Source organism: Arachis duranensis, chromosome 3 (genome assembly GCF_000817695.3).
Source record: "Arachis duranensis cultivar V14167 chromosome 3, aradu.V14167.gnm2.J7QH, whole genome shotgun sequence".
Taxonomy (NCBI): Eukaryota; Viridiplantae; Streptophyta; class Magnoliopsida; order Fabales; family Fabaceae; genus Arachis; species Arachis duranensis.
This window is the reverse complement of record NC_029774.3, coordinates 775,129-790,334: the sequence shown is the minus strand read 5'-3', so window position 1 is coordinate 790,334 and position 15,206 is coordinate 775,129. Positions and strand designations below refer to the sequence as shown.

At 32.6% G+C, this 15,206-nt stretch overlaps 1 protein-coding gene and 1 long non-coding RNA gene across 16 annotated transcripts; both read right to left on the bottom strand.

Annotated features, from left to right (window-relative positions):
* Nucleotides 1–2,002: 2,002 nt before the first annotated feature.
* Nucleotides 2,003–5,954, bottom strand: LOC107476463 (uncharacterized). Of its 4 annotated transcripts, none has more exons than XR_002371632.2 (7): nucleotides 5,563–5,954; nucleotides 4,950–5,478; nucleotides 4,790–4,870; nucleotides 3,474–3,538; nucleotides 2,830–2,967; nucleotides 2,450–2,683; nucleotides 2,003–2,350 (listed from the first exon to the last, which is right to left on the bottom strand). It is a non-coding gene; the product is annotated as an uncharacterized LOC107476463 (long non-coding RNA). The 4 variants fall into 4 exon arrangements; XR_008007044.1 differs by having other exon boundaries at nucleotides 2,830–2,944; XR_008007043.1 differs by lacking the exon at nucleotides 2,830–2,967 and having other exon boundaries at nucleotides 5,563–5,615; nucleotides 5,720–5,954.
* A 657-nt stretch (nucleotides 5,955–6,611) lies between these two features.
* LOC107476462 (uncharacterized) lies at nucleotides 6,612–14,481 on the bottom strand. Of its 12 annotated transcripts, none has more exons than XM_052258958.1 (9): nucleotides 14,292–14,481; nucleotides 13,610–14,000; nucleotides 13,336–13,435; nucleotides 12,942–13,074; nucleotides 11,946–12,045; nucleotides 8,239–8,315; nucleotides 7,822–7,964; nucleotides 7,246–7,437; nucleotides 6,612–7,075 (listed from the first exon to the last, which is right to left on the bottom strand). In XM_052258958.1, coding segments are annotated over exons 5-9 (654 nt in total). In that variant the 5' UTR covers nucleotides 11,947–12,045; nucleotides 12,942–13,074; nucleotides 13,336–13,435; nucleotides 13,610–14,000; nucleotides 14,292–14,481; the 3' UTR covers nucleotides 6,612–6,834. The 12 variants fall into 12 exon arrangements, 6 of the variants coding, with proteins under 6 accessions (XP_052114918.1, XP_052114919.1, XP_020992850.1 ...); XM_052258959.1 differs by having other exon boundaries at nucleotides 13,643–14,000; XM_021137191.2 differs by lacking the exon at nucleotides 13,336–13,435 and adding an exon at nucleotides 7,990–8,009 and having other exon boundaries at nucleotides 7,822–7,894; nucleotides 9,143–12,045; nucleotides 13,643–14,000.
* Nucleotides 14,482–15,206: the final 725 nt, after the last annotated feature.

The following is a 15,206-nucleotide window of genomic DNA, read 5'->3' as shown; positions in this document are numbered from 1 at the left end:
TTAATTATATATAAAATTGTATCAATAAAAATAATTATTTTTAATTAATAATTATTTAAAAAATAAATATAATTAAATAATTATATAAAATATTTTATAGTATCAATACAGTAAAAATTAAACCATATATATATGGAGAAATATTGAGCTTAGGAAAAAAATATATAGATTTATGCTGTTTTGATTAAGCAATAATTAAGATGAAACTTTTATGGTTTTTATTTATTTATTTTGGGGTAACGAAAGAGTATCGATTATTTTAATTGACCGTGTTAATTACGTGAAAATACTTTTTAGGTTTATCCATTAATAATTTTGCTATAGCAAAGGTGGCTTGATACGTGCAAAGCCGCCTATGGTCGTGAAGTTCTCTTAATTAAACATTTTAAACAAGTCAATGTCGCTATACATACATTAATCTCCTATTAATAACACTACTTGTGCAAGGTTTTGACTTTTAAGTCATCAAATCCAAATATAGTATAAAGTATTTATGACATCTATTACTATTTCTCTTAACTTGAGTTTAATCTTGAATTATTTGATACACTTTCATGTCATATCATATTATTTAAAGAATAATTAAATTAGAGAATTAACCTTTTTTTTAGTTAATTTCTTAAAATTATCTTAATTTTAAACCATACATTCTCTTAAAAATTGATTAATATTAATTAAACTTAATTTTTTTATTAGTTATTTTTTTCTACTTAGTCTTAATTAAAAGGAAAAAAAAACATTTCTCAAGTGCTACTCATAACATGGAGTTGGGTATGATTTGAACATGCAAGAGGGGAGAAGGGTGACGTGAAAACCACATAAAAGACAACTTTTTTGTTTTTTTTATTTATATTTTTTTACAATATCTCCTAACTCGATAAATTAAAGACGAATTTGTCATAGATCAAAGTTTTATTTAAGGGTTCTTCATTGGTCAATGAATTATTATATGCACAAGATAAGATTCGAACCCTCAACACTAAACCTTAAGCGAACTAGTAAACTAATCACTAAACTAACTCAACTTAATTTTTGGTCTTTTTAATTTAGATGTTTTATATGGTACCTAAATTTTATACATAAAATTCAAAAACAAAAGAGTAGATCTCATCTTTTTCTATTTCTATTTTTAAATAATTTAAACACATAAATCATAGACATCAAAAACATTTCTCTTTAATTTATTAGTAGGACTTTGAATAACCCTTTATTCTTTCTTGCCATAGTCTTCTTTCTACCATGTGCAATCGATACATCTTTCATTGCATTTATTTATATTATTAATTTAACTATAATTATGTTAGATATATATGTCAAAATAAATTATTAATATAAAATATATATTAAAAATAAATTAAATTATACATACATTTATAAATAAATATATCATAATTAATTTAATGACTAACTTTTATATGCATATAATATTTTTTATTAATTAACTATCTTAATTATTATATTATTTTCTAGTCTATGAGTATATGCCACTTAGAGTTTGTTAACCACCTTGGTCGGTTGGTGGACAATTTCGAATTTTTATGAATGAATACCAATGCCATCTTTTTCAAAAATAGTGTACTTTTTATCTAATTAAAAAAACTTCAATTTGAATAATAAAAATATGTACATTAAACGCCACCGATATATATACATATAGTATTTACTACTATAGCCTCTTGAAATCAATAGATAGTACATAAACATTTGTATTTATAATTTAGGTTGAGTTTTAAAATAGATAAAAAGCAATAATAATAATGAATTGCAAACTAAAATGGAGGTATGAGAAACTAATTTAAAGGTGCTGCAAACTTAAAGAGTTATGAGAAACTATTAGAGCAGTTAACAATTTAAACACACGGTGATGTATCTGACCCATAATTCAAATATAAAAAAAAATTCTGTCAATATCAACCACCATCCATTAACATAATTTCTAAGGTATTAATTTTTGTCAATCATTTTCAAATAAAATAACATAACACTCAATTTACCCTTCAAATGAACACAAATAAAAAATACTAATAATAGTGATAGAAAAGATAAAGAATAAACACACACACAAATAGAAAATTGGCACGGTTGCTGTTTGAACCTCACCCCAACTCCACATCATCCTTTGCCAAAGGGGAGATAATGATAATAGCAATGAGACTCTCTTAATAGGTATGTTCATAACAAAGTTGAGGCACAGCAAATCAAATAAAATCAAATTAGGAGTGGTTGAGAAATCATGAAACCTCATACATGTATATTATCTTCAGTTTTTGAGATATTTCTAAAAACTCAATGAGGGAATGCCATAGAAGAACCTACTGTCTCCAACATGCGGTAGCTGAACACTAAAAATCTGTAGTAAAAGACATCATCAATCAAAGATGTAAGCATGGAGTGAACAAATGCACAATTCATAATTAGTCTAAAATAAATATAAAGAAAGGTGAGTTACCGTGTGGATTGGAGCTTCACATCCTCCTTCAATAAGCTTCATTTACATAAAAAGCCATTACAATGAGAATTTCTATTTTAATAGGACATAAATTAAATCATTATGGCAAAGATATATCAGATGACTAAAACTCAAATCCACCAACTGGTCCTACTTGCAGAGCACCTTGAGTAAAAGCATCCATTAGCCTTGGTCCATCCCTGACCATGAAGTGCAATCCAAAAGATTTGCAATCTGCATAGCACACATACAAAACAGTAAATAATAATTATTTTCTTTTGTAGAAAAAGATTTTATCAGAAAGAGAAACAAAAGAGATGAGACATCCTCATATAAATACAAAAATATATTATTAAAATCTAAAGGGATAAGCCATGTACCAATGTTAGATTATCCTTTTTCATTAGTTAGGAGAAAACACTTAAGCAGACAGGAGCTTTTCATCACAGGGAAGCCGACATGGTAATCCTATTAGTTCTTCTTCATAGTATTGTTCTATCCTTTTTTTTTCCTTCTTTCTAAGTCAAATTCTAAAGACAGGTTTAAAATAATAATAATAATAATAATAATAATAATAATAATAATAATAATAATAATCTTTGCACTGCAAAAGCAAAGGAATTAAACTCCACAAATAAATTCTAAAACAAAAAACACCATATTTGGTACTTTCTATCAAACAGAGATCATTTTTGGAGAGCCAAAATATCATTTCTTATCATTAACATGCTTTGCAATAAACTCCTTAAGCAAAACTTCACTATATCAAATATCAGTAGAAAAAAAAAACAAATTAGCAAGAACCTTATCAACAGAACGAAAAAATTAAATCCGAATAGATTAGCAAAGAAACATATTAATTAATAAAAGAAAGGCCAAATGCATAATTATAATATCTACTATAATAAGAATAATAAGTTCAAATTACACTAACACATCAACCCTCTCTACCTAAAGTAACCACTAACCAATATAACCTATCCTCTTAAAAAATACTTATTAATACAAAAGCAAATAAACTAACCTTCAAATTCTGATGAACTTCATTTATAAAATTTTCCTTGCATTCCTTTATTTGGTGAGTATAAACTGAAAGAAGAGCAAGTAATTAAACTAATTATCATGTGTTTAGATAGAATGCAAAAATTATAGAAAGTAATAACAAAAGAGCAAGCATAATAACACTTTTTTAGATTAAAGAATATTGCTGCATTGTTACTTTTATATGATTGAATTCATTTGCTTAGCTTAAGATTTTAGAACAATTTATAAACTAAAAGCAGGGAAAATTAATTTATAATGGATTACATCACACGAAAAATGGAAATTCAGTTGCCAAAGATGTAGCAGAAAAATTACCTTAGTAGCACATTCAATCTATCACTCACCAGCTTCTAGTGTATTAATAAAATGAATGGTGAAAATGTAGAATTTCTTTGTTTTGTTACTATGATATGTGAACAAATATAGCACAGATGGTTAAGGATCTGTGTGAATATAATGCAGAGTTCAGGTTATTATGATGGTTTTCTTTCTGTATATATTGAATGAGACACCAAAAGAAAAAAAATGATGGAAATTAGGGAACATAAGAAGCTTGATGCTCTTGATACAACATCTGTTATAGCATATTATGATACAAGTAGCCAAGTACAAGCATAATTCAGAAAAGAAGCTGGCATTAATTTTTACAGTTGGATGGAATCTTTCTTCAACTGAAGTTAGAACTCAATGCAGGGGTTGGCCACATTCAGAATCTGAAAAAGCCTTGTAGTCAAACTATCTTTTAAAGCAGGGGTAACAGGAATCTCCCTAAATCATGGTCTCCAATACTGCCTTGTTTTCATTAGATGCATGCTGTTCTTCTGCCTTGTTTTCCATTATATAATTTTAATTTGTTCTTAGACCAATTGAATAATGAAGTGAATTAATTGATCTGACTGGTGTGTTATGATCAATTAGGTCCATTTGAGAAACTGATTAGAGGGTCAAAGCTTAAAACATTGGATGGTCCTGAATATGTAAGGAAGGTTTCAGAAAATTGTGTGGCATACATGAAATCCGTAGAAACATTCGGTGATGCAGAAGAAAAAGCTATTCATGAATTCAGACAAGCCTTCAAGGATCAAAACTTCCTACCAGGCTCTACTGTCTTCTATGAACAATTCCCCAATGGAACATTAGGGGTCAGTATATATAGTATACTTAATTAATTAATTTTAATTAACCAATAGTAAACTACAGAATTATTCAGACCACACTTGTTGCTAGTATTCAAATTTAATCTAAATGAATAAAAATAAATCAATAAAACAATTAGAAGGTAGCAGAAAGACTTACATCCAATGCCTTCGACTCCAATTGCTTTCGTTTTACATTTCTAAAATAGATTCATCAAAGAATATTGCCTCCTCATCATATCTGTTGAAATCAGACATTATTCACAAATAAAAAAGAAAAATTGAAACTCTATAAAGTGATTAAGTTACCCAAAACTAACCATCTTTAGAGACCTTAAGCGATGAAGAACTTCTCAAAGCTCAAGCAACAACAGCAACGGTGTCTTCGAAAACCTCATCGGCCTTCACATTACCAAGAGATCCACAACCCGAACCAAAGTTTGAAAACACAGCAGTTATTCCACCGAAACACTAAGCAGGTAAAATCAAAAGCAAACACAGCGTCGTGCTTCGGTTAAACACGACTCCTAAGGCAAAACCCGCCGCTGTTGCTGCAGGGTCTCAGCCTCCTCTCCCACAGAAAGATTCGTTCACCAACCTCAGCATGCATACCAACCAACTACAACACCGTCAAACTCGCAGACCTTTCCCTTTGCCCTCTTCTTCAACTAACGCCTTTTCCAGTCTTCCATTTCCAGTCTTCCTTTGTCCTTTAACTTTTCTACTCGCAATTCTTCCTTGTTAGCCTTCAACTCCTGCACATCCGACGGGTTATGAACGAAAGCCGCCAGCGGTGCAGCGACAGCGAATTCAGCATCGCCACGATTTCTGCCCTCATCTCCATCATATCTGAACCCACAAAAAGAATATTAATAATGCTAATAATAAATCCCTCAAAAGCTAAACTGAAACAAAAATTGTGAGTGAAAAGACCTTGAGGAACATCTTCGGTGTGGTAGAGGCGTTTGAGGATGTCATTTTGAACTCTGATTTCAAATGAAAAAATTGCTCTCAAAATTTGGTGTTCAAATCCTGATTTGAAAGGAAAAGATCGCGCTCAAATTGCTGCAGAAGAGTTCTACTTCATTACCTGAGGGACAAGGAGTTCTCAATTCATTGTTTACTCTAATCATCCAATCAAAAGCTAGCATTTTCGTTTTTTTTTCCTAAATGGTGGTTTTGGGATTGCTGCCGGATTAACTTTCTTCAACCCATTGGACAAAAATCTTCTTTGATAACTTTCCACCAGGTAAAAAGGTTTAGGCTTTTTGTTGAAGAGCGAAACACGAAAGAAAGAAAAGGTTAAGGAGCGAAACACAAAAGAAAGAAAAAGTTTGGGAGACACCTGTCACTCTCTCAAAAACCATTTAACAGTGTTAAATAGTGTGTAAATTTACTATTTGGCTAGTTAACTATTATATATTAATAGAAGATAGATATATATATTTTTTAATAAATTAATTTTACTAAATACATATTTATCACAAAAGCCCACATTTTCTTTTCACTAAATTTACGTCTTAAGATTACTAGTATAATTTGGCCATTTTTTAATTTATTCATTATAATTTAACTAACTTAAAAGTCATCCGTGTAATATAAAAAAATATAGTAAAAAATCATCACAGCCACAAAAATGGCATATTCTCCCTGGTTCCACTTTATACTTTTTCCACCTTAGACAAATCCTCTTTTTATTCTCGTAGTAAAGTTATTTGTAAGAAAACAAGATTATGAAATAGAGTAATTAATGAAGTATTATTTGAACAATACTTTATGGCAACAACTAACAAATACTAAATTTGAATGTTGATCCCTTCACATCATCCCACCTATGCATAATCAAACCTATGATGTTATGTTTTTAAAGATAGAATTTGATTTGATGAACACTTACCCAAAATTAAGAGACTAAAAATAGTAAAAGGAATTCTCCCAAGTCCCAACACCACAACATATCATGAAAATAGGAGTTTTCTACCTTAACAAAAAAGTAAGCATTCTATATTGAAGAAGAATCATTATAACCAAACAACTCCTGTATTCATCTTGTACCATACGAGGATGTTATGCATACAACAAGATGAAATAATTGTTTTATATGACCCCACCTATACAAGACTACATGGAATCATGGCCTAGCTAGTAGCATCAAAGATGAAAATTTGTTTCTCTATTGTCCTAAATGGATCTCATTACCAACATTTAGATAGGACCCCAACAAGATAAGTACATGACTTCTCTTAATGATTCCTCTGACTGCTTAGCTTTTTGGGACCTCTTGAGTACTGTAATGGAGACCATAGCAGAGGAAGAAGGAAACTGTGAAAACGATCTAACATGGCTCTTCACATGTTGTTGAACATTTCTGAGAACATAGTTCCACCTGCACACTCCTTGGTCCTTCAAAGCCTCCCCAACTCCAAGGCTTTCTAGCTGAGCTACTCTGTATTAATTCCTCTCTCAAAAATTGAACAAGTGATGAATAACTATGTATTTTGATTCATGAAGTAGCACAAGGTTGATGCTATCTATCTATATAAGGAAGTTTTGTGGTGCCAAAGAAGTTTGTAGCATCACTGAATTACTATTACTGACACCAAAAATAATAACAACCTGGAAGCAACGAATTTTGCTATGCTCTCATAACTTGAATGCCATTCCTGTTCTATGAAGTAATTAACAATGCCTTGAATGCAATCATTCAAAAGCACTAATAAACCTTGAAACTGGCGATCTAGGAATAGACATATAATGCTTTCAATGAGTTCTTCAGCTTCTACAACAGAAAATGCTGGTCGTTTACTCCTGCAGTGAGAATAAAAAGGGATAAGTTGACATTGTCAAACCACTAAACAAGGATGTCAAATCATAAATCATGTCCTAAAATCATTTATCTAACTTTTGAATCATGAATCATAACACACGCTGCCATTCAAAAACACATCAATGAAAAAGCCTAAAATAACAAGGATTTACACCTTAAATATGTAATATACTCAAGTTACAAATAAACACTTAATCACAAATCACTATGGTACAATAGACATTAGTGATGGTCAATAAACTATGATAACCCAAAAATCATTAGTAAACACTTAATTCGGGAATTCTTTAAGTGTGCCAAAGGTAATAAAGTAACAGAAAACCAATTCACATAATTATCTAAGTAGATTCACTGTTGTGGCTTACCGTATTAGACAACAAGCAGTGACAAATTTGAGCCAGGCTCGAATATTTTGGGGTGGTTCTCCAGTGTCAGAATCTAGGAGACAAGTAGATTTTCTCAAAAGGACGGCAATAAATTTATGTAGCAATGTCTTTGCTTTGAAATTCTGCAAATATCTCAACATGGTTTACCTAAATTTTTGGGTTCACCACTGGATGAAAATTCAAAAAGAAACCCATAAGGGTCAAGAGCTCTTCTCAAATCTGAGTACTCAGGAAACCAACCAATTTTGACAGGCAATTGATCAACCGAAAAATATGATGCTATATTAAATACTAAAGTATCAATTGAAAATATATTTAATCAAAACATGCTCGGTCATAATTGTTACCACTACCAACATCTATCATTACCAAAAGGAAAACATAACATGTATTTACCTCTTTTCTAGAAGAGAGAACGGCACACCAAAAGTCAGGGGATGAGTTTCGGAGCTCTTCATTTGATGAATATAACACTGAACGAACAAACAAAAATAGATGAGTGACAATCTTACTGCTATGCTTAAAGCTGGTAACAACATAACATGAGGCTAAACTTTCACTCATTCGTCAGTGAATTATTACATGCACAAGACAAGATTCGAACCATCAACACTAAACCTTAAGCGAACTAGTAAACTAATCAGTAGACTAACTCAACTTAACTTTTAGCATTTTTAATTTAGATGTTTTATATGGTACCTAAATTTTATACATAAAATTCAAAAATAAAAGAGTAGATCTCATCTTTTTCTATCTCTATTTTTAAATAATTTAAACACATATAAATCATAGACATCAAAAAAATTTCTTTTTAATTTATTAGTAGGACTTTGAATAACCCTTTATTCTTTCTTGCCATAGTCTTCTTTCTACCATGTGCAATCAATACATCTTTTATTGCATTTATTTATATTATTAATTTAACTATAATTATGTTAGATATATATCAAAATAAATTATTAATAAAAATATATATTAAAAATAAATTAAATTATACATACATTTATAAATAAATATATCGTAATTAATTTAATGAAGCAATCATGTAAAACCATTTCATTTCATAGACTATTCAATAAGAATCAATTTTGTACAAAGCTTGATATAGCAAGAGACAGAAATCTCATTCAAATTCAATAATACTAAAAGAAAATGGTAATTAACGAAAAAGCAAAAAATTACGCATTGGTAACACATTATGATGGAAGAAAAGTTGCATCACAGCTTCGATAACAAGTAAAGCTGGCATATCGCAGGAGCCAACTGAAGCCCTAAAAAAGACGGGAAGAAAGAAAATTACCTTTGGCATTTTAAGTATGTCATTGATTCCCCACTTTAGCTGAAAGCCTATTCCCAAAAATCTGATGCCAACAACGAACTAATACAAAACAGACGGAGAAGGAGAAGAGAGTAGACGTAACACAACAATCGTACAGGAGAGGAGAAGAGCACGTTACTTTGGTGAGAGCAAGAGAAGAAGGGTAATCCAGAGTCGCAGAGAGTGACAGATAACCTCACCTCACCTCTATTCCCTCCCACCTTCTTCCATTAATGGATTCTTCTCCACCCAAGAAGAATTCTCTTTCTCGGAGATTAACATTGTTCATAGTGTCTTCCGTAATTGCCTCCATTTCCGTTTCCATTCATCTTACAATTACCATCACCACCACCACAAGAGATGGCTTCTCAATGCCCATCACAAGAACATGTGATACGTGCTCGAACAATCGTTCGGCATTAGTATCACAATTCATGAACCAGCCAAGACCAATAAATCACCCAGTAGCTGCTACAACTGAAGTGGCAAGTAATGTTGATGCCATTGCAAGATTCATCGTAGGAAATGGTGATGAACATGCAGAGGTGGAACTTGTGGTGGACACCGGAAGTGAGATTCTGTGGAGTCTCAATAAATCCCCTCAAGGGCGCTTAACGTGCAAGAAGTCAGAAAGTCTTTTCTGCCATGACCCACGGTGTAACAGCCTGGGAACTCATCGGAGATTATGCACTCTGGCAAGAGTCTATTGCAGGTTTCGAGAAGAGTATAGAGGAGGCTTACATACGGAAGGCTTTCTTGTCCGCGACAAGATTCTGCTCAGAACACTACGGGGTCCTCTCCTGGATCTAGGAGAAATCACCTTTGGTTGCAACTATCTCGCTGTAGGCGACGATCAGACCAAAGGAATCATTGGGTTGGGTCGAGGACCCCTCTCCTTGATCCAACAACTAGGCATACAGAGATTCTCACACTGTATTCCTCAGCCAGGGAAGACGGGTGCCTTGAGATTCGGTTCCCACGCGATTATAGAGGAGGGCTCCATCACACCATTTACCTTGGTATCACAACGATACCCATTTTATTACATTGGTGTTAGGAGCATTACTGTGGGAAATACTCGACTAAATATGGCTAACGACATTTTTAGACAGCGGCACATGGTTCACACGTTTGATATCACCGGTCTTTCATCTCCTAGTAGAAGAAGTGCGTCATCAGATGATGACGCTGGGCTTTACCATAAGTCCGGGTACAGGATCTCGGTGCTACAAGAAGCCTAGAGATGAAATAAGTCAACTTCCTATTGTCAAATTTCGGTTTAATCCTAATGTCATTGTGGTTCTAGGAGCAGATCAAGTTTTTCACGTGGGGCAGACTGTGATATGCCTAGCATTCATAGAGCAAACCGAACAAGATGGCACATCAGTCTTTGGGGCTTTCCAGATGACCAATTATGAAGTCGGATACGACATCGTCAGAGGAGTTTCCTTTAAGCCTAAGGAATGCTCACTCTAAGGTTAGTCACTAAATTAGTTTAGTAGATCTCAGTTTGTTTTTATCAATTTCTGAAATTTTCAGCAGCTTCGGCTGAGTTGTTTTCATTGGGTTGGACTTTCTAGTTTATGCTTACTCTATCTGTTTCTTGCATGTGTTTGCATTTACATAGTTGTGGTCCTTGTGAGTTGTGATTGTTCTGTAATGAAAATATTCATGGTAGCTCTCCGTTTTTACAGGTTTATCTGCTGATTTTGAAAGGTTACAGTTACAATTCCAAAGCAAATACTAGTTGGGAGCTTACCAAGATTGCAGGTTTTTTTATTTCCTAGAGGTTGGTAGATATAGGCAAGGTTATGCCGTCGTTATTATAAACTAGTTATTTTGTATCCAAAACATGAATGTTTTGCCTATGGTGTTTATTGAAATCTAATATGATAGATGGTGATGGATGTTGTTGATGCGGTTATTCTAAAGTTAGAACAGGGAAGCAAACACTAGTCAGTTTTCTCAATACACCACACTAAATTTGAGGGTCCAAACACATTCAGATTTGAGGCTAGAAAGTTGAAGGAGAACAAATGGCGAAAAAAGAAGAGGGGCGAGAGAGAAGTTTTCAAATGAAAAGAGGCAATGAATACCGACAAGCCTTGTACTGTAAAGCCAGATGCATGGAGATAATAACTTAATCCAATAATAGAGTTTGAACAACAAAAACTCACGGTTTCCTACGTGATGCCCAACCGGCATGAGCTTCAAACTGGGAGGGGATAATCTGCTCATTCATTTTTGTTTTGTATTTCAAAAAGAAGTGTCAAATGTCTAGTTGACAATTACAATTACACTACATAAGAAGTGATGAAATGAACATGGAGAGGTGAATTTCTGTGTGCTCCCATAGAGGTGAGAGAGAAATTGAGTGAGAGAAGCATGTGAGTTTGATGAAGTGATTTTGTTATAATGGTGAATCACCACTTTTGCACTATACAGTTAGACTATATCTATAGTAAAGGCCTAACAGCTACTTCTACACCCCTTTGCACTATACAGTTAGACTATATATATAGTAAAGGTCTAACAGCTACTTCTACTACTAACAATGTAACTAACTAGTTCTGGTCAGCATAGAGAAAATACAACTGAGTCCTTAATAAGGATATTAACTTAACTAACTATACATCAGGCTATATCAGTAAGAGTGAAGAGTAAAAATACTCTTACTCCCCCAACAAGAAGAAACGTACAAGGGAGAAAATACATGTTGAAACAAATAAAAATAATATTTAATTCATACACAAAAATTGCACTCGAACAGAACACAAATGCTTACTTATTAGTTACTTTTCCGTCACTCTTATCTCGAGATGTGCTGTGCTGTGCTTCATTCCATTGTTTATTGACTTTTGAACCACAACGGGTTCTCTGGGGATCTGAAAGAGTAAAAAAGTTCATGTTATATAATCATATGACTAAATTGAGGCAAAGAAATCCCAACCAGTTTTGTAATACATCTATAGGAGTGACATGCAAATACATCTATACAAATGATACTCAAATAAATCACCAATGCATGAATGCCTGAAACCAAACTTGTCATCCTGCTAGTATAGAAACAATCAGAATAAGGACACATTATAAGCTCGCTGCTAATTATTATACAGAAAAGAAATGCTCGGTGAATTCCGACAATGGCCTTACAAGAAATACACCGTAAAAGTTCTCAATTCTTTCAACTTAATCATTTCCCATCACATGTAAAGTTAATCTTGATTGGAAATGAATGTCTGAATGAAAAAGCCATAATGAAGAATAAAGATAAAAATGAAACAAAAAAGCTTATGAGTTACTTACAAGAAACGCCACTAATACTACTAGGATGATTAATGTTATTAAGAGTGCTTAATCATTCGTAATTCACAGCACTACTCATGTTAGTGTTAGATTCCATATAATCCCATCAAACATAAAATTATCTCAAGAAAAATGAGTACACAAAATATCTCTTTGAACATATAGATAAGAAGTGTGGCGTACATCAATAGCAAGTTCAAGTGAATGGGATTGGTTTGCTTTCAATATCTCATGTTTTAAGATTTTGTGAAAGATAAAAAAAAAAAAAGAGAAAACAGGAGGCGAAAAAAGAAAACAAGATTTTATTGGTTTCATTGTTTTCTCTTATTCCTTCATAAAACTTTCAAAACAGAAAATAAAAATGCAAACTAAACGTGCCCAAAAATTGCTTGGAAGGTGTGACAATTATTTTGCATTACAGAATTTGTACATTATTATTATTACTGAGGCTTGCTATTTACTATAGAGATCTTACCCCATCGCCAATGGTAAATTAACTGACAACTTGGTTGTTCTGCAAAGACCTCCTTACTAAAAGGGCGTATAGGTTGATAATAGTCAATGAAAGGCTCCACAAGCACTGCAAGCTGGCAGCCGCAACAAGGTAACTGATGCAAAGAGAAGAAATGGGATTTTACTAAATTGGATAGCATTTCATGAACAAGAGAATGGACAACAATGGAATTTTATTAAGCATGGACAACAATTTCTGTTATTTGTTGAGTGCTTGTGTTTATTTGCAAGCATAATTCATTGGAAGCTTGTGTTTATTTGCAAGCAGGATTTCATATGAACCATGCATCCTCCACCATTATCACACTTGTTGATATAGCTATATATACAAATGAAGAGCAAGAAGAATGACTCACTAATTGACTAGGCTTAAGCTGCAAAATTCTCCCTCAAAGAATCAAATAATGCAATCTAGCTCCACCAATGGGATTATTTATCATTCACATGTAACAGATGCTGCTTTGACCAATAGACACAATCACACAAGTCATTGAATTGTACATGCTCTAAGATCCAAAACTTTATAATTTGACCAAACCTTTCACTCCAACATAGGCTTTTTAACCGTCACAGATTCACAATCACAAACAACATTAACTAAAAAGAATAAAGGGGAAGAAAAACTTTCACATTCATAATAGCAGTCCAAATTTGATTGATTACCAGAAGGCAGTTACAGAAGGGAAATCACTAGTAGACGCCATGATGGCAAGCGCAGCCGCAGAGAAAATAAACTGAGACACCCGCAGACATAGGCCACCGGATGTGCCTGGCATGCCTTGAATATCCTTCATCCTCACCCTTGGAGGAGGGTTAATGTTGTTATTATTGTTATTGTTGTTGTTGTTGTTGTTGTTGTTTTTGTTTTGATCATCGCCGCCGCCTTCAGTAGTTGGAACTTCATCAATTGGGTGAATCGAAGCATGGCTCACACTCATTTCTTCTCCACAACACACTTCAATTCATAATCATGCCTCTATCATCAATACCATCCAAATTCACTTCCTTTTCCTCACCAAATCTGATGATCACATTCATAGAAACATCATCAATTCCCCATTTACCTTCACATGAATTATATGATCTAATCACACAATCAGAGACTCACATGAACATATAAATCAAAAGAAAAAGCAACAAAAACGGTGATTTTATTAGAAATTTTCCATTTTTTTACAGGCCCTTTAATTAATGTCCATGAAAGATTACAACTTTAACCTCAAAATCAGCTAGGAACGCCACACGAATCAGATCAGTTTCATCGATTCCTTCATTAATTAAAAAAAGGGGGGGATTAGAGAAAAAGACATACCCAGAATCAGAATTGCAGTGAAATGGTGCTTGGTTTGTTGCTATGAATGGAGAAACATAGAAATTGAAGAGTGGATTTTTCTGGTTTGGTGAGCTGATGAAAGAGCAGTTGTTGAATATACTTCTTTGGGAGGGTGTGTTTATTGTTCCTCTGATTTGGGCATTTGGCGAACCAGCTGCGTCAAAATAATTATTACAAGCTTGGAAAATGTTCACAAGTACTAGCTGCTTTATTGATACAGCTGTATACCATGTTCGGATCGTTGTCTTGTATGGTGCGCAATGACAAAAAGGTCCATAAAAAGAAAGGAAAAAGACGGCTAAGGACAGTGCAAAAGAATGATTGGTGAACATTTTATATAGACTAGTAATCTAACTATAAGAATTCATTTTTCTAACAAAATAAAAATTTAAAGAATGATTTGGTAATTAAAATTTATTAAAAACTCAAATGTTTACAAAAAATTACTTAAATACCAATCTGACTATTACTCATAAATTAGTCGCACTAATTTATTATGATTAAGAGTAATAATTTTGTTTAATTTGGAATATAAATTTATATGACAAATAATTTTGCATTTTAAATTAAACTAATTCAGTAATTTTGTTGAATCAAATGTTATGTCCCATACAAAGAATTATCTTACATACCCAACTAATAATATATTAGTGAATATAAACAATATTTACTTGTTTTCGTTGAAGATAAGTCTCTAAATTTTAGTTAGGATCTCTTCTATTGTTAACAAGCAGAATAGATACATTGTTAATAAATTAGTTGCACTATTAATAATAGTAAGAATTCTCTGATAATAAAAAGCGGATCTCTTCTGCCATTAAAGTTTACTTTTTGTATTAAAAAAAAGTAAAAATTTCATGACAGTGATAAGTTATATTATAATAATTAGTGTAT